Source organism: Danio rerio, chromosome 4, assembly GCF_049306965.1.
Source record: "Danio rerio strain Tuebingen ecotype United States chromosome 4, GRCz12tu, whole genome shotgun sequence".
NCBI classification, from domain to species: domain Eukaryota; kingdom Metazoa; phylum Chordata; class Actinopteri; order Cypriniformes; family Danionidae; genus Danio; species Danio rerio.
The window spans coordinates 33,168,229-33,187,333 of NC_133179.1; the positions used below are offsets into that span (position 1 = coordinate 33,168,229).

Genomic DNA, 19,105 nt, shown 5'->3' on the forward strand with positions numbered 1-19,105 from the left:
CATCTTAAATTGTATATAGAGGAGCGACTAAGAATTTCTCATCAGATACAATTGAAAAGGAAGCACCAAACTCTCCAGCCTTTACCCTTCAACTCTGGAGAAGATTCCACTGACACCACTGCCTCCACAGCCCCCTCCACAAGCGCCTCCTCTGCCCCCTCAACCTGTACCTCCTGTACCTGTGCCTCCAATGCCCCCAGTGACTTCTCTGCCTCCTCCACCAGTGCCTCCACAGCCCCTTCCACAAGCGCCTCCTTTGCCCCCTCCACCTGTGCCTCCTCTACTTGTGCCTCCACTGCCCCCATTGCCTTCTCTGACTCCTGCACCTGTGCCTCCACCGCCCCCAGTGTCTTCTCTGCCTCCTCCACCAGTGCCTCCACCGCCCCCAGTGCTTTCTTTGACTCCTCCACCTGTGCCTCTACCGCCCCTAGTGTCTTCTCTGACTCCTCTTCCAGAGCCTCCACCGCCCCCAGTGTCTTCTCTGCCTCCTCCACCAGTGCCTCCACCGCCCCCAGAGCCTTCTCTGACTCCTTCACCAGTGCCTCCACCGCCCCAAGTGCCTTCTTTGCCTTCTCCACCACCTCCACGGCTTCCAGTGCCTTTTCTGTCACTATGTCCAACAGTGCATCCACATCCTTTGATCAAATTGAAAGTTGTAAGTTTCTCAGAAAAAAAAGTATGTAACGTATTTAAAAATGTTATTTATTTTAGTAAAAAATGCATATGAATCAGTTTAATTTGACTTTTTTTTATGTACAGACATTAAAGATGCCTGGAATGGAAAGTGTCCTCATGTGCTGCTTTCAAAGGTTGGGCCATGCAATTTTTTTTTTTTGGTGATATTGCAAGAACTGCCCCAAACCAGAAGCTAGAGAGTGAGGTACTGTAAATGCCATAGTTTAACATGTTTTCTAACTTTGATGCAAAAGTTTACTTGTGGTGTTGTTATCTGGCACCACATTCTTTTTCCAGATTGTGAATGCATTCCTTTTCGTTCTCGTGAGAAGATTTAATCAAAACCACCAACAGCAGGCCCTTTGCATAAACTCCTTCGAGATGTCAGCTATATGGAGACATGAAAAGACAAAGCTAAAGGTACAAAAAAAATATTTTTATTTATTTATAAAGGCAACAAATATTGTAAGGGCAGGAAATTTTGACACTGTGACACTGTTTCTGTAGCAGATTGATCCAAGAAACTTTGATATTGTTTTGGGAATTATAAATGAAAATCATCACTGGATGCTCATGGTGAGACTTAACATCAAAAGAGTAATATACTGGCATGTTTTTATTGTAATTCAACAGTTTGTTGCGTGTTGTAATTTTTCCTCATAAAGAAAAAAACACTCCTCCTGGATCCGCTGAAGGCAAGTCCTTGGAAAATTACAAGGTGCCTTCAATCCACAAGGTACAGTAGCTTTTTCATTTATTACAATTTGAACAAATTAAAGTCTTTGTATAAACTTTTACATAATCGCACTTTTAAAATAGGCACCCATTCTTTTGTTGTACATATCTTTAAAAAACAAAAAAAGCATCCCTAAATGTATGGTGCTAATACAAGTTTACTATAAAATTACCTGTATACATAGATGACATGCACTATTCTGAAAAATTATAATTTTGCGATAACCACTGCTGACATAATTCCACGGGGGGAAAAAATTCCAATAATCACAGTGACTGAAGAGACGCGTATGTTAATCATTTATAAAGTATTTTCTCCAATGTAGAACTGCAGTTGTTTGACTTGGGGCATTACCTGACAATTGATTTTTGCTTATCTTTTTGGACACTTGTTTATTTCTGTGCATGTAATTTCTACTGATACTCACACAATTGTACTGCTGTAGTATTGGTTTTGTTCAATTCAAAGTTTCACTGTTTAAAATAGAAAATTCATGAAGGGCAAATGTTTTTCAGTGGAAAAGTGGACATGTGAAACACTACACCATCCAGTACAGAGGGACAGTACATCATGTGGAGTGTTTTGCTTGAAGGTATGTTATAAGAACACTGGTGACAATTTCTGCAAATATTTGAACTTAAAAGTGTGTGTGTGTGTGTGTGTGTGTGTGTGGTTTGCAGAATGTGTCCTCTGCAATGACACACTTCCATAAGCCATATCTCTGCTTTTGTGGTTTCTCAGGTGTTATTCCAAGATCTTGTAAGAAGTATTAGAATTCATTTGGGACGTTGTCAACTCATTTTGCATCCTCTGAACTTCCTCTGTGTGTATGTGTGAATGTGTGTGTGTGTGCGTTTGTTTGTTGTTTGCTTATTATGTAGTTAGTTTCATGTATCGTAGTGTAGCTCAATAAATCTTTGTACTCATTTGTAAGAACTGTGTTCTTGTTTATGTGCTTCTAAGTCATTGCCTCGAGCTGTAGATTTTGTTACCTTGCTAAAAGTTAACCCAATACTGTGTTATGTTATTATCGTTGGCCACGTAAATAATATTAACAAGATTGGTTAGATACGATGTCTTCTACTTGCGGGACAAATGGTAGATAAAGTGTGAATCTTTTAATCTGATTCAATCTGACTCAATTGAGTCGAATCAATGATTCGAATCTTCAGGATCTGATTCATTGAAATGAGCTAATAGAGTGGAGGAACTATGACGTCACTTTGTAGGCTAATCGCCTGCTAGCATAAAACTGGTTCCCTCGTGAAAATCTCTATAGGATTTTCCCCAAAAGGTTTTCGAAGATTGCGAATAATAAGCTCTGTGTTCAAACACTGTTCATTACACTTACACATTTTGTTCAACCGGATAATTGTCACACGAAAATACAACATTGAGCACTTTTGGATCTTAAATGCAAACGCAAGACTTGAAAAGCTAACATTAGGCTATAAACGGACTACAGCGCCCTCGGGGCGCTCGTCTGTTACGTCAGCCCCACCCTGCTACAGACGACTTACCAAGCTTATTTTTAGAAATAATGTCCATGACAAAGAGTTAATCTCTCTGTGTATTATATATTATAATCCACGCTATATATTATAAACTAACAAAATACGCAAACACACATAGACCTTTGTGCCTTTTGGATAGTTTTTACGTGGGAAATACATGTTTTGCTTTGCGGTTGTTCTAAAAGTTTTAAAAATGTGTATAAATGTGCCTATAGTATTATTATGAGACATATTTAAATAAGTGTATTGCTCGAGTGCACACAGCCTGTTACCTTAAACAGAATTAGGCGTGAGGAGGAACAAGTCTATCAAATGCCTGCAAGTTCCATCATAATGGACACAGAGCAACATTCAATATTCCTTTTTTGTCACGAAGTACAGTGAAAAACAGCCCATACAGTCACATCTGCTATACGTTTTATGGAGGAGTGTAAATACTGCAGTTAAATGTGATCAGATGAAGAAAAAAAGACGAGAAATCACTTGATCACGTTAAAATGACAGTTAATATGCATGTATTTTTACCCATTTATTCACACGTTTGCATTACTGAGAGCAGGAAAGAAACAGGCTGCACTGGTGAGCAGTATCTTCATAATATCGTTTAATTAAAATAAATGATCAACAAATTAGTCTCGACAGCCTTTACATGTGAAGGAATTATCTACACACAATCTAATTTCTCAATTAGAATAATACAAAAAACTCTAAAATACTATTCATGAAAATACTTAAATCACAGAAAAATCCAAACGCCCAACACAAGCGAGCTGCACTCCAGACCAGATCAGCTCGATGACGTATAATGTCCCCGACGCCGCCTGTAGTCTCATTTAGCAACTTGATAGCAACAGTCTTTTTAAAGAAGCATAATCGTTTTAAAAGTTGAAGAGTGTGCTGTAACTGATGTGTTTTATGTCGTAGAAAAAAACGTGAAAGTATATTGAGTTGGTGTTTGCCACGGACCTTATTTAAGTGATTTTACTGAAACCCCATTCAAAAAACCCATTGACTTTGGGACGAGGGAACCAGAAGTGCTAAAATGCTAACTCGCTTTTACCTTCCTCAGCGCCCTGACGAGGACCCACTGAGGCACTGTTCTTTCCACGTCAATGTTTATGAATAGATTACACCAAAAAGGACGAGAGTAATTTTGAAAAACTCTACATCAGTTTAAAGCTACATCCCCTAAGGACCCATTGCAGCTAGTTGTTTTTCAATGGAAAGCTTATAAAGAATGTATTTGCTAAATTTCTTTAAGTTATGCAGACAACGCTTATTAGATATGGCATACATATTATGTAAAAACAACACACACACGCATTCATTGCTGTGCATCATGTTTTATTTTGAAAGGTCAGAGTCCACTGAAAACATCCCATCAAACACATTTAGTCCACCAACACAGTAGTGTTGAAATATTGATGGTTATTCATTTGTTTATGTCACCGTTTCTGCCGGAGACCTATTGTTTACACCGTTTTACCATGGTACTTACACGTGGTCTTTGGAGTAAAAGACCAGTCAATGTCATAGCTTACAGTGTTACAGACAAAATGAGACCACAAACTAAATAAAAAGTCAAAGTTATAGTTACTAAAATCTAAACAAAGCCGAGTGTTTTGAACGTCTGTATGTCTCTGTCATTGCTATCGATTAGTCACAGAAATCACTTCCTGTTTCCCAGAAGTTTGACTGACAGAGAATTTAGCCAGTGGCTGCGTGATTTTCATGTTACTGCACACTTTTTGCTGCTACTGGCTCATAAAACTGTCAATCATCACTCGATGCACCTGCCCCCTGCACAGAGTGCACGCACAGCTGCTAACAGCTCAAGCTAACGGCAGAGCGGCTCGTTTGCAAAAAGTAAACAAAGGAAAATATTTCTGAGGAGAGCTCATACTTACACGATGTGGATAAAGCCTTACTTTCGGTATTTATAACGGTGAGTAACTTATTATACAGTCATTGCTTGTTGTTTACGTCTCAGGTCTTCTATGTTTAGCCTGCTCATGCCTAAAAGTGTGAATGTCTATCCGCTAGCCATAATCTTTTAGTAATGTTTGGCACTATCTGAATGGCTTCTGGTACATCTGTAAGCTAAGCTATGTGTATAATTATAATATGAATAAATGGGCATCAGAGTAAATTGTGTTTGCTACTCAAGAGGGGAAACACTATTGTTTACAACAGAATGCTAATTCTGTTTTTTGTCATGTAGCTGTATCTCTGCGCTGGAGTGATGGAGTGAAGAATCTTCTGACTTTTAAGAAGACTTTAATAAGACTTTTTGTTGCATTTGCTCTAGACTTATTTTATACAATGTACTACTTGTGCTCAAATAAATCATTCATGCTGTACGTTTCTGATTATTATTTTACAATTAATTTGTGGAGTGTGAAACCGTCAATGTGTATGTGGTCATTAGACTGCTTCTCCACAAACAAGGAGAGGGGAAAAAAAATCACACGACATTGTCTCAAAAATTGAATTCCAGAAATTTTATTTTGTATGATAATGGCATCAAATTCAAAACATATACTCAGGAGATGTGGGCTTTTGACCTATTACTTTTCTGTGTTGATCCAGGACTGATTTCACATATTTGTTTTTGAAATAATAAAATGTTTAGTGCAGTGCAATTTTTTACATTACTAAAGCATCCATAACATTTTGTTTTCCATTTTGAGCATTATAAACTCTAGATGATGGATAATAAAGCCCAAAGTGTCTTCTTTCCAATGATACATAAACTGTGAATGTAGACCAAATCATTCAGCAACTGTAAATGTTTTAGCTTTGGGAAGATAATTTTTGAGAAAGTGCCTCAGAAATCTCTTTACAGAAATTGCTTTGCAGAAATCTCATTTTGCATGCTGTTTGCATTTTTCTAGGACATTACATTAATGTTTTTCTGTGTTTGTATATGAAAAACAAATATTGAACACAATACGATTTTTTCCTCATAATATATAACTTTTTATATTTTTTTACTGGAGTCAGGAACTGTTACTATTTAAAGTTAGGTAAGTGTAAATGCCCAAAATTGAGTGCTGGCTAACAGGTTAACTTTACACCACGACACCCCTTCGCTATCCAAGGCCCCACTGTTTGTTTGATCTGAAACATTGAAGTGTGACAAACATGCAAAGAAATTAGAATAAAGAAAGCAGTATGGAGCAAACACCTTACACACCACTGAAAGACATCACTGGCCTGAAACTTTCTAGAATATCACGTCGGGGTCACTACTTTGTAAGAGTCCACTTTGTATTGGTATTTGTAGGACAGAATCCAACAACATGGTTAGAGTCTAAACGTATTAGTCTTTTCTCACCCTTCTGTATAATTAACTAATTTGCTACTAATTTTGGTAATTCAGAGTGTAATCTTCTGGATCTCCAGTCAGTGATCATTAAATTTAGACTGCATTTATAATTAAGACTGATCACATTAACAATATATTACAAAAGTAATTTCAAATGATCTGTCTCTCTTACACAGACACACATGAGGATTTCTGATACAACTGTTCTCTCAGAGACAGAAGTTTTTGAGGATTGTGTGAGAAGAAGAGACTCCAAAGCATCTCACTGCTACTGACGAAACCTGTGGTCTGATCTCTTTTCCGTCTTGTAGACTTCAGCACAGTTTCACAGATGATCCAGAATAAACCCAAAACCCAGGATAGAGCGGCTCAGTGAATGTGGTCTGGACTGAGTGGATGAGGCTCATTGTGTTTCTATAGATGTTGTAGAAAATGAGAGTTCCTGCACTGTGATCCACAAACACTCCTATTCTACTGCTGAGCGGCTTTACTGAGAGATTAGTCTTTATGTTATTGTGTATGAATGAGAAGCTGGTGGAAAAGCAGATCAAACTCCAGGACTGAGCGTTACGTCCAAACAAACACTCATTGCCTCCCTTCCTGCTGATGCTCTTATATGACACTGATATACACACACCATGATCTCCAGTCCAGTCAATCTCCCAGTAACAGCGTTCACACACACTCTCTTCGCACAACACCTGAAGTACACGATCAAATCTGTCTGGATGATCGGGATACGACTGATTCTCCCACACACACTTGACCTCTCTGTTCTCCTCAGACAGACTAAGTTCAGTGTTTGCCGTGTTTAGATCCAGTGTGAGGAAACAGGCATCTGAACACAAGAAGAGACACATTTATTACACCCAATAAAGCTGTGTGTGTGTGTGTGTGTGTACGTGTGCGTGCATACATTTGTGTGGTCCAGCTGTAATCCTCATTTCTCCTCCATGATCCAGACTGTAAACACACAGATTGACATTCTGTCAGTAAACAAACACTAAACACACTTTATTTTCAGCAACTGCAGTCAGAATTATTCTTATCAACAGATAAAGGAACCAACAAAGTACAAATACTTTGTTACTGTATTTAAGCTGGTTTTTCTGGTATCAGTTTTGTATTTCATTATTTACTTTTCTGACAAGCTTTTACTTTTACATTTTTGTTCAAATATTTGCACTTTCTACTCCAAAGCGTAGTCAAAGTCACAGGCAGATGGCCAGGACAGGAAGCAAAACAACTTAAACAACATAACAAAGGTCAAAACAGGCTAAACAAGGCAGGTAACATTCTTAGAATTGTTCACTGACAGCCAGGGGCACTGCTAAGGGGGATTTAGGATTATAAAGGCCCATGCAGTTTTGGGGCCCCCAGAGATATTGTTAGGGGCCTAAACACCCTACTTTCCCCCCACTTTCTTCACTTCTATCTGACCCCCCCCCCCCGCCCGCTCTTCATTTCCTTCTGTGACACCAACCTTGACCACCAGCCCCCCAACCCGTTCTTCAGTTTCATCCGTGAAAGGTTGTCAGAGGGCCCATGACAGCCAGCGGCGCCCCTGCTTACAGCTAACAAGTCTCAGCAAAGTGTGTATGTGAATGAGATTTCTTTATAATACTATTAATCAGTCAATCCTGAGCTTCCAGGGAGGATCAAAAACTGGTGTGTAAGTGCAAAGATTCTGGGAGTTGTACTTTATTTAGTGACTGATGTGTAGCTCTCCAGCAAACTGCAAGGCCTTGATCACTGTATCATGACACACACATAGGCTAGTTTATGAAGATTGTGATGAGAAAGGCAGGGATGGCTAAAGGTCAGCTTACATTTAGATATTTTTTAAAACTTTGAAACATGTATCTGATCAGACTTCATCCATGACACTTTCACTATCCCTCATTCTGACATGATACTGCACAGTAAACATACACATCGCACAACATTCCTTAATGATAAACCCCCCCCCCCCCCCCCCCCCCCCAAAAAAAAAAAAAAAACTTTTGGTACATGGCAGACATCTAGGCATTGAGAAATGTGGATGGTTCCTGGTGTAGAATGGTGGAGAATCCTTTAGGAATATGAAGTGCCATCAGAATAACAAAGGCAGTTGAAGCTGAGACCTGGAACATTTTGAGAGCACTGACCAGTTCAGGAAAGGGTTCCGGGGGTGAAGGTGGTGAAGTGACCATGGTGATGCAGTTATTATTAAAATTAGGCACACATGCAGGAGCACAACACCACGTCTTCTAAGTTTACTGAAGATGTGCTAAGTGTATAATGACAAGGGAAGTAATGCTTAACGTACTTGAGTTTATCCAGTGTGTAGTTTGAATCCTCCAGTTTTTCAGTGAGCAGCTTGACTCCAGAATCTCCTGGATGGTTGTAGCTCAGATCCAGCTCTCTCAGGTGTGAGGGGTTTGAAATCAGAGCAGAAGACAGAAAACCACAGCCTTCCACTGTCACCATACAGCCAGACAATCTACAAACACAGCAATGGTCGCACAGTTGGACAATCACACATCTCTTTGGGTTGTGAAAACACTGACTGATATTTCTGCTCAAGTGAACACCAGTAATATATCCTGAAAACACATATTCTGATTACCTCTCCTTATTGATCAATCCCTGAAATCAGCTGACACACTCAAAATACTTAATTACTCTAAATATTTTGTTGACTGCAAGGTTCGTAGGGCCCTGCAAGTTACAGAAGCATCACTTACTCCTGCTAGTCACTTACAGGTCATAAGCTGGTCAAAGCAGGTCAAAATGCTTTTCCAGGACCTAAACCCTGTTTGTTTTAATATAATTTGTATTTTTGTTGTTGTTGTTGTATACAATTGCCAAAACATTTAAATCAAGTCATATCCCTGTAAATGTTTTGTTTCTTCATCTGCCAATCGATTTAACAGGCGTCTACATTCGGTAACACAATATGTAACTATCCTTTAGTTGTTGTTGAGTTTTTACCGCAGGATCTCCAGTTTACAGTTTGGACTCTTCAGTCCATCAGAGAGAAGCTTCACTCCTGAATCCTGCAGGTCATTGTCACTCAGGTCCAGCTCTTTCAGAACACAGGTTGAGGATTGTAGAGCTGAAGACAAACTCTCACAAGAACGAAAAGTAAGATTACAGCACTGTAGCCTGTGTGGAGGACAAAAAAAACATGTATGTTTTAGTTATGTAAGTACAACTTGTCATCTTAGCTTTACATACTTTTACTCATTGAAAACCCAGCTAAATGTGATCTAAGCTGTCCCTGATTCAGAAACTGCATTGAAGAACTGATTGGTTATAGCTTAGATGAAAGAAATAATGACTTAGACTTACTGAGCTCTTTTGGAGGTTTTGATGACTGCTGATAGTCTAATGAGACACTCGTCTGATCTCTGGAATTTCTGAAGCTCAAACTCCTCCAGCTCCTTCTCTGAGGTCAACAACACAAAGACCAGAGCAGACCACTGGGCAGGTGAAAGATCAGCAGATGACAGACTTCCTCTACTGAGGTGAGACTGAATCTCTTTCAGCAAAGTTTGGTCGTTCAGTTCATTCAGGCAGTAGAACAGATTGATGGATCTCTCTGGAGACAGATTTCCTTCAAGTTTCTGCTTGATGTATGCAACTATTTTCTTTTTGCTCTTGTCTCTGTCATCCTGCTGTGTCAACAGGCCTCGTAAGAGTTGTCGATTGGACTGGAGTGACAGACCGAGAAGGAAGCGAAGGTAAAGGTCCAGATGTCCATTCTCACTTTCCAGAGCCTTGTCCACTGCAGCCTTTAGCAAATCAATCAGACATTTAGTTTTGCTTTTCAAATTAAAAATAGGAAAAGGTTTCTTGTTGATGTCTAGAATTAGATGCTCATAAAGTGCAGCAATGAACTCCTGAATGCTCAAGTGAAGAAAGCAGTACATGGTACCAAGAATGATTCCTGTCTCCTTCTTAAAGATCTGAGTACACATGCCTGAGTACACCGAGGCCTTATAGACGTCAATGCCACAGTCTTTTAGATCGCTCTCATAGAAGATCACATTGTTTCTTTCCAGCTGTTGGAAGGCCAGTTTCCCCAGTGAAAGGATGAGGGTTTGATCCCAGGAGACATCTGGTGTGTTTTCTCTATCATACTTTCGCCTGCTCTGCTGGATCTGAAAACGGAGAAAGTGTGTGTACATCTGTGTCAGACACTTGGGAGATTCCTGCAGTGTTTCAACATTAGCCCTGTGTTTCAGTTCAGTATTTCTGTTCTCCTTCAAAACATTCTGGAAAACAGTGGCTGAAATCCAGCAGAAGATTGGGATGTGGCACATAATAAAGAGACTATTTGACTGTTTAATGTGATCAATGATTTCTCTGGCCTGATTCAGGTCTGTGAGTCTCTTTCTGAAGTACTCCTCCTTTTGGGCATCATTGAATCCTTGTATCTCTGTCAGCCGGTCGATACAGTCAGCAGGAATCTTACTGGCAGCTGCTGGTCTGCTGGTGATCCAGATGAGAGCAGAAGGAAGCAGATTTCCCTTGATGAGATTCGTCAGGAGAACATCCAGAGAGACTGCTGAAGATACATCACGACACGTCTCATTACCAGCAAAGTTCAGAGGAAGACGACATTCATCCAATCCATCAAGGATGAACAGGACTTTGAATCGTGTGCTTCTTGTAAGGTTCAGTCCTTTAGTCTCTGTGAAAAACTGAGTTATGAGGTCTTTTAAACTTTGTCTTTCTTTCTCCTTTAAGTTCATCTCTCTGAATGGAAGAGGAAATATGAAGTTTATGTCTTGATTTTCTTTTCCTTCGGCCCAATCCAGAACAAACTTTTGCACAGAGACTGATTTTCCTATGCCAGCAACTCCTTTTGTCAGGACAGTTCTAATCTGCTTGTCTTGTTCAGGTGCTTCAAACAAATGTTTGCATTCAATCTTCATCTCTAGTGACTGATGACGTCTGGAAGCAGCTTCAATCTGTCTGATCTCATGTTCAGTGTTGACCTGTTTACTTACACCCTGAGTGATATAGAGATCTGTGTAGATGTTATTCAGAAGTGTGGAGTCTCCTTGCTGAGCATTTCCCTCCAACACACTTTGATATTTCTTCTTCAGGCTACATTTAAGCTGATTGATGAAGAACAGCTCATCTAAACACGGGAGCAAATAAACAGAGAGATTTAGTCTTGACTTTTCCAGCTATATTTGTAAGTGACAGATGTCCATGAGTCTCTTACCCTCAAGAGTCTCAGCAGCTTGATCTTGCTTCATCTCTCTCAGGAAGAAGAGTGTGAGATCAAGAGCTGCTTCTGTGATACTGCTTCTGTTCTCATTAAAGTTCTTTAAAAAATCTTGACTGTATTCTTTGTTTAAGATTTTCTTAAACTTTGCCAGTTCATTCTTTAAAAAGCTGATAATTTTACTCTCAAGATTCTATGATTGAAGAAAAGAGAACAACAATATTTAACCAAAAATGTAATTCAGATACAATGAAATTCACATCAAAACACAACAGAATACTAGCTGTAGGAACCAGAGTATCCCAACAAGACTTTGTTGTGTTGAAAAGAAGTCTAATATGCATTTTAACATAGATTATTGGCTAACTAACATATGGCTAAATTTGGACAGTGAGTGAAACTGTAATAGATGTCCAAGAATAGTCCAAATCTAGAGTATGCTTGTCTAACCTGTTTTTAATCTGTGACTAGTTTTGTGCTATAGTTAAGTTTGTTAGGAGAAAGAAATCATCGTTACACAAACTTTTAAGCAGCCCTCTCCCACTGCTAAATGATAAAACCCATTAAAAATGATTTACCATGGCAATTTCTGAATTATATGGGCCAAACGGCCACATTGCTCTTTGTTTTACAGATAGCTGCATCTGTTCATATGCAGCCAATAGACTGTAGATCACGGGTCACCAATCTCGTTCCTGGAGCACCAGTGTCCCTGCAGAGTTTGCTCTACCTTGCTTCAACACACCTGCCTGCAAGTTTCAATTATACCTAATAAGACCTTAATGAGCTTGTTCAGGTGTTTGAGTATGGATGGAAAACTGCAGGTAAAACCCTGCCTGAAGACAAAGGGACATACACTGGCACTGGAAGGCAACTTGGGTGTGTGACATTTTCAGCCCCATATAAGTTGCATCCCCTTTCAGTTTTCTCTTACCATTCTGGTGTCTGTTCCTGCTTATTTGGGAGCTAATGGTCACAAGTAAAAATAGGACCCACGCTTACTAGGTCCCAGGTCTGGTTCTTTTCCTTTCCCTATCTTTGGCAATCACAGTTCAGTACCTTGCTAAATTTCTGATCAACTGATGGAGGAGTAACTACAACAGATCATTGAGAGACTTTCAAGTCAGGACACACTGCGTAATGTACAAACAAAGATGATATGCTAGTGCATCCATTCCTTTGTTAAAACAGAATGATTCCATATTTTTTGATGATCTGTTTTGGGTTACTGATTGGTTTACTCTGTCAAGAAGACATATTTAAATCTATGGCAAGAAGTTAGACAGATTAAACACAAACTTGCTTGGTCAGATATGTGGGATAATTGAGACTCTGGTCTTATTTTCTAATAATTCAACAGACCAAATTCAATTATTCCTTATCAAATATATTTTCATTCTTGAAAATAAGTAAATAAAAAATAACTCTTACAAATGAAATGTTGCAGAAGCAGGATCTTTTTTTCAATAGCCATTTTGTCTGTTTTAATATTAATTAAAATGTGAATCAAATTAAGTTTGTCCCACCTGGAAGATCAACAGGAGATTGCCTGTGAAACTCTTGTGGGTCCTGTTAGTTTTGTCTCCTGCATCTGGTAACTCATATTCAACACTGTTAACAAATAAAACTACTGAAACAATACATTTTAAGGCAAACAAATACAGATATATCTTACAAACACTAAAAATAATGCAGGATCAATGCAAATAATGAGACAGTTGGGAGTGGTTGTAAGATTTGTCACTTGCGTGATCCACCACTGCTGTGTCACATCAAATTAGATTGGAAAATCACAAACAAGAGTCATGACTGTGTAAACCATCTAAAACAAGAATGGGCAACTTCAGTCCTGCACGGCCATTGTTCTGCAAAGTTTAGCTCCAATTCTAATCAAAGAGTTGGAGAGAAGGGAGATGGATACCTCACTATGTTCCTACCAGTGTGGTTGAAAAGCAGCACTGGTGGTTAAGGGGAAGGTCAAGGGGATGTATATTTTCAACCTGGAACCTGATGGCAGTAGTGTCATAACTTCGCTTCCAGTCCTGGCCAGTAGTACTACTCTTGAAGTTGTAGAAGGGTGGTCCTTACCCTTTTTTCGACTACGTGTGTATGGCTGACACCACCCCGAGTCCGGGAACTTGGTACCACCAACCCTCGAGCAACCCAGTACAAGACACTATTGTTGATTACAGAGTAACAGGCTGGGTGAGGCATGAGACTTGGATGGACTCGGGACTACCACTTCAACGCATAGTGCCCTTTGCAGGTCACAATTTCGAGGGTTCTTCTGCTCTCTTGTTTCCTGGGGATCAGGCGCTGTGGTTTGGCAGGGAACTATTTGCAATTGTAGAAAGTGCGGGATTTGTGCTTAGGGGGTTTCGGTCAAGGGTCTGCGTGGGAGAGGAGTATACAGCAAGAGTCTTGCTGTTATCCTGCTGACTGTCTTCCTAAAAACTGTCTATTATATAGTTCTCTCCCAACAAGCTGCATCTCTCATTGGTAAGTAAAGCCTTTTCATGATGCTGACACCACTGGCAGGTTTACCGCAGTACATAATCAAAATTATCAATAAATATTTGTACCAGTTTGATAATAAATATTTTCAAATTATATTTTATGTTCAACAATTGATAGAAATTCATAAAGGGTTTAATATGATTAAATTATTTTTAAATTTCAAGGTGAAAAATCTAAATTGACATGGAAATATGATATTATTATTGAATGAAATATCCAGTGAATAAGACACTAAGGCCCCGTTTACACTAAAAAGTTTTCATTTTAAAATGCACAAGTTTTGCTACGTTTACGCCATCCGTCCACACTACGCCGGAGTTCTCGAGCACCGAAAACGGAGCGTTTTGGAAATGCTGGAGGGGCCGTTTTCATTCTAAAACACTGCTGCTCCGTCTTAGTGTGAATGGGGAAAGACGGATACATCTGAAAACAGAGGCGGGGCTGCAGATGTTTGCCTATCTATTTGGGGCTTTTCCTCAATATTAAGCAATATTTCCTCAATATTAGCCCACACACACAGTTCAGTCTCGCATCCTCTCCTTGTAAGTTCAGACTTTGCAAGTTTGATCAAGGCTGCAGTCTCTTCTTCTCAGTTTGAAATGGAAAACAGACCATACCGATGACACAGGTAAATCTTCAAAGGGAACAGTGTACTTTATAACTTCATTTACATCACCCAGGCTACGATGTTTCACTTTCTCAACAATAAAGTGTAAACATGATTTAAGGAACTGCCTATTTTTATTTTAATTTTAGCAACTTAACAGACAGCAGAAATGTTGAGGCGTCATGCAGCATGTGCATCATCTTCACTGTGTGGATATTTATAACAAAACGGAGCCTATAACAACTGCAGAGCTCTCATCTGGGTAGAAATGCTGCAGCGCTAGCCCGAGAGTGTATGTGTGGTCACATGATGTGCGTTTTCAGCGTTTTGGTGTGGACGTAGAGCTGTTCAGAAACGCTGGGTAAAACGCAAGTGTGGACGCGGATCGTTTTCATTCTAAAACGCCGTTTTAAAACTAAAACTCACTAGTGTAAACGGGGCCTAAAACTGCCAGTAGGTGTCTGTTAATGTTTTAAAGGGTCACGAAACACCAAAACACATTTTTTGAGCTGTTGACAGTCGTATATGTGTCCCACACTGCTAAAAACACTATTAGGACACCTATATTTCACTAAAAAGTGTAAATTGGTTGTTTTTGTGTTATTTCAAGCAAATTTGTACTTCCTGTTTGAAACAAATTTTTGAAGCTGCGTCACGATCATGACATAATAGCGTGTATTCCAGCGTGCAGACTGGGCGTCTGTGCCAGAGTGAGCCTTATTACGTCTTACAGTGTGATACATTAATGCATGAGTAAGGCTTGGTTCAAACCAATCAGCGCGCTCTATTGTGGAACTTCATTAATATTCATTAGTGTCACCGTGTTTACGCCACAAAGACGCCACGTTGTGTTGGCAAAACAAGCGTGAAGTGTTGCTTTTATAGTTTGCTGCCGTTAAGTTTCGTTTTCATTTTCTCTCTGTGAGAGCTCAGTCTCACGTGTGGATTAACAGTGTACGCGACGCTCGACAACAATAACTTACGTGTCTGAGGATTATTGTTTACCTGAGAGCTGTTCTCATCTGCAAACGCTGAAATCTGAATTCGCTTGTAGTATTCTCTCCATAAAGACGCGGCTCTAGTTGCTGGTGATTGTCCTGTCTCTACAGATTTGGTAAGTGAGCGACCAGTGCTCTTTGTTTATTCAGTTTGTTCGTATCGAATTAAGTTACTATTGCACTGAGTGCAGAAATGTAAGCACCGCATTTTGTGACCGGAATAACACACGCGGCTTTCTGATGCTACCTGCCGTGTGTATCTAAGTTTCCGGGAAACGCGGAGTTTTTTTCTTTCTCATTCGCCGTGCGGTATCAAACATTGCATGAAAAATACACGCTTGCAGCAGTTCCTCGAATCAAATATCTCGTTTGTCGCGAGAGGCATGAATGAATTCCCTGAATGAAAGAGCCAAACTGCAGTTAAAGTCCAACTTTTAATAATTTGGCAAATAATTCGACTACAGATGTCCATGTAAACACAGTCACATTGTCCGCTGTGGGTGTGTATTTTGACTCTGAAACTCGCGCGTGCACAAATAAACACTCCCACACCATCCCACTTTAGTTCCTCCGACACTCCCCCCTAAACAGAGCTGGACACGCCCACTTTTCTGACTTTTTCCAAAGTGGAGGTGTGAAAACGACCTGCTGAAACGAGGGGGTTTCATGGCCCTTTAATGAGTCACCAAAGTCATTTGATTCATTCAAACAACTGATTCATTTAGGAATGACTCTCTTTACTGGACGTTTGGTTTACATAAAATGTTTGAAACAGGCCATGCATGACACATCCTTTAAAACACAAAATACCTTTGGGCAGGTGATGGTGTTTTCTCTGTAAGGTATGGTGGATGATCTTTAGACCAGTCACTATTCAGAGACACAGAGCTGGACACACATGGTCCTGATCTCACACTGAAGACACAAACACACCAGAGGAATAAACTGCAGGAGAAACTTCAGTCTCCTTTACAAGAGTTTATCAGACAAATATGAGTTTGTTCAGTTTAATTCAGCACAAACTGAATAGTTGACTGAAAGTCTGTCTGATAAGGTCTGTTCTGCGGTCAGCTTTAATTCTGTTGTTGTATAGGACCTTAAACCCCACACATGACACATATTCAGCTCTGGTAAATATGACACCAGATCAAGCTGTCTGTAATCTAGAATGATCTAAACACATTTCCTGAAGGTGAAAACTGAAGCTTTGTTCATCATTTGATCAGGCAATAGCAACACAAATAAGTGCATTGTTGTTGGTCTTTGTTCTTCAGAGAAAGTGTTGAAATAATGGTGTAAAAACAGAGTCAATACCTGTGTTTCTCTGAGAGAGAGTCCTTTACTCGCTCCTCTGCCATACTGCAGCTAAAACACCAATGCAGACATTAGCAGAGCTTTGAGGAAACAATGAGCCGCTGACCATCACCTGGAGATGACAATATACTAATATGAAGAACAGCACACTTTATAGCAATCAATGCTCACTTCACAAACTGAGTTGCAGTCATTCCACAGCAGATAAATATACTCTATTGGAGTCCCCAGTGTTAACCTGATCTGACAAACCCTGGATATTTCTGTTCACAATTGATATAATACATGCATATTGTATAAAGTTTGTCAAGATAATCTTAGGTTTATTTACTTATTTTAGTTAGTACTAAACTCAGCTGAAAGTTAATGGTCAAATGCAGTTTGTTTAAGGAACCTCAGCATGATTCTGATAAGGTTTTTCTTCCTGTTTAACTGGAAGGTCTGGTTTAACTTTACTTTAGATTTCATGACTCTCACTGTTTTAAGTTTATTTTTGTGCTGAATGATCTGAAATTATCGAGTCTCGTCTTCTGATATAGATATCGTCTGATATAGAAGAATACAAACACTATCAAAAGATTAAATAGTGAAGTTTTGTTTGGCAGTGAGTTTAAGTCACAGTGTTTAGACACCGTGTTTGAGGCTTTAAGCTTCAGGATCAGACAATTAAATCACACACACACACACGCACGCACAAAACCCTTCATAATCTCTACGAATAAGCGCAATGTAGAAGTATTAAACTCACATGCAGAATACAGACGCTCTTGTGCAGCAGTAACACAATCTGAGCTCTATGACTCTTTCACTTCACTAAAACACACCTGTGTGATCTACAGGTATATCCTGAAATATTGGCTCCACAGAGTGACGCTGACATGAATACTCATGAAATTCTCCTGACTATGGGCGGTTCCTCAAGACAACACACAAACCACTTGAGCAAGTGTGTTGAAAGAAGATTTAGAGAAAGTAAAAAAAAGGTATTTGAGATTAAATCCGAGAGCTCTCTGAAGAAAACAAATAAGTGTTGGACCTAAAAAATAGGAATTTAAATAACAATTTAAATGTCTATATGAATACGGGACTTAGAGATCTCTGTGTTAGATCATATATTCAATAAGACACTTTACAATAACACATACGTTAGATCAGTCAGTACTGGAAATGATATAACAAGTAACTTAAGATGATAAGGATGCTAAAACTAGTACAGAATATTACTGTTAGATACAAAATTAGCTGAGTCCAGTGAATATACAAGGGAGAATCACATCAAGTGTTAATAAAGATGAAAAATCAAGAGAAAATAAGACATTAACTTTAGTTGAAATTTTATTTTTTTCAGAATCTTGTTTGACTTTACATTAAAACTCAGTGTTCTTTGTCACACACAAATAAGAAGATCAGAAGAGCAGAAACAAACATCACAATTCATTTCTCCTTTATTTATTAAACTGCTGAATTTTTCTACAGTCGATTCAATATTTGACAGGATTCAGACAGAATTCAGACATTTCCATGTTCATCATCACATTCTAATAGCATCAGTGGATTTGACATTGACTTTTTTATTTGTGCTCAAAAAACAGAGAAACAATGAAAAACTATCAATCTGTAGACAAGAACGAGCTGATCTGAACACAGCAGCATCCTGGAGGACACCTAGAGTTTTTCTTGCTTGCTTTGACCTGGTTAAAGAAACTAGTGACTTTCCTCATCACTATGCCAGCAGAGCAGAAGACAGGCCTTGCAGATGTGTAAACCCTTTCTCACTGGACTGACACATTTTCCCCACCAGGTGCCCACAAAATACCTCTAGGTCAGGGGTGTCAAACTCAATCCCTGCTTTTATTCCAGCCGAAATAAAACAAATAAGACTTTCTCCAAAAAAATAAATAAATAAAATAAAATATTATCAGACATACTGTGAAAATTTCCTTGCTCTGTTAAACATCACTTGGAAAATATTTAAAGACTAATAAAAAATTAAAAGGGGAGCTAATAATTCTGACTTCAACTGTATATATTTGTTAATACAAGATTAAAGCATAGATTAATATAAAGTAGTTGTATAAATAAAATCGAATAAGTATTTTAATTATATTATTTAATTCTTATTTTTAGCAGCATTTACTTAATTCTTAAATTATAATAAACGCTCACTTATTTTAGTAAAACAACATATTTTTTTA

At 39.0% G+C, this 19,105-nt stretch overlaps 1 protein-coding gene across 4 annotated transcripts; it reads right to left on the bottom strand.

Moving 5' to 3' along the window:
- Window positions 1-687: 687 nt before the first annotated feature.
- LOC796962 (uncharacterized) lies at window positions 688-17,779 on the bottom strand. Of its 4 annotated transcripts, XR_012402185.1 has the most exons (11): window positions 17,659-17,747; window positions 16,911-17,022; window positions 16,407-16,511; window positions 13,001-13,085; window positions 11,472-11,667; window positions 9,587-11,384; window positions 9,227-9,400; window positions 8,562-8,735; window positions 7,170-7,216; window positions 6,280-7,091; window positions 688-2,347 (listed from the first exon to the last, which is right to left on the bottom strand). XR_012402185.1 is itself a non-coding variant. In XM_021475729.3 (10 exons), exons 2-10 carry the CDS (start codon window positions 16,952-16,954, stop codon window positions 6,568-6,570), a joined length of 3,147 nt encoding a protein of 1,048 aa, XP_021331404.1. In that variant the 5' UTR covers window positions 16,955-17,022; window positions 17,659-17,779; the 3' UTR covers window positions 4,251-6,567. The 4 variants fall into 4 exon arrangements, 2 of the variants coding, with proteins under 2 accessions (XP_021331404.1, XP_073803517.1); XR_012402186.1 differs by lacking the exon at window positions 16,407-16,511 and having other exon boundaries at window positions 839-2,347; window positions 17,659-17,732; XM_021475729.3 differs by lacking the exon at window positions 688-2,347 and having other exon boundaries at window positions 4,251-7,091; window positions 17,659-17,779.
- Between the last annotated feature and the right edge of the window lie 1,326 nt (window positions 17,780-19,105).

Excerpts from the sequence above, each read along its gene's own strand:
- LOC796962 (XM_021475729.3), bottom strand. The coding sequence starts at position 16,954 with ATGGCAGAGGAGCGAGTAAAGGACTCTCTCTCAGAGAAACACAG. Across the intron at positions 11,385-11,471 it reads AGCTGCTGAGACTCTTGAGG|ATGAGCTGTTCTTCATCAAT; the intron begins GTAAGAGACTCA and ends TCCCGTGTTTAG. Across the intron at positions 9,401-9,586 it reads AAAACCTCCAAAAGAGCTCA|GCTACAGTGCTGTAATCTTA; the intron begins GTAAGTCTAAGT and ends TCCTCCACACAG.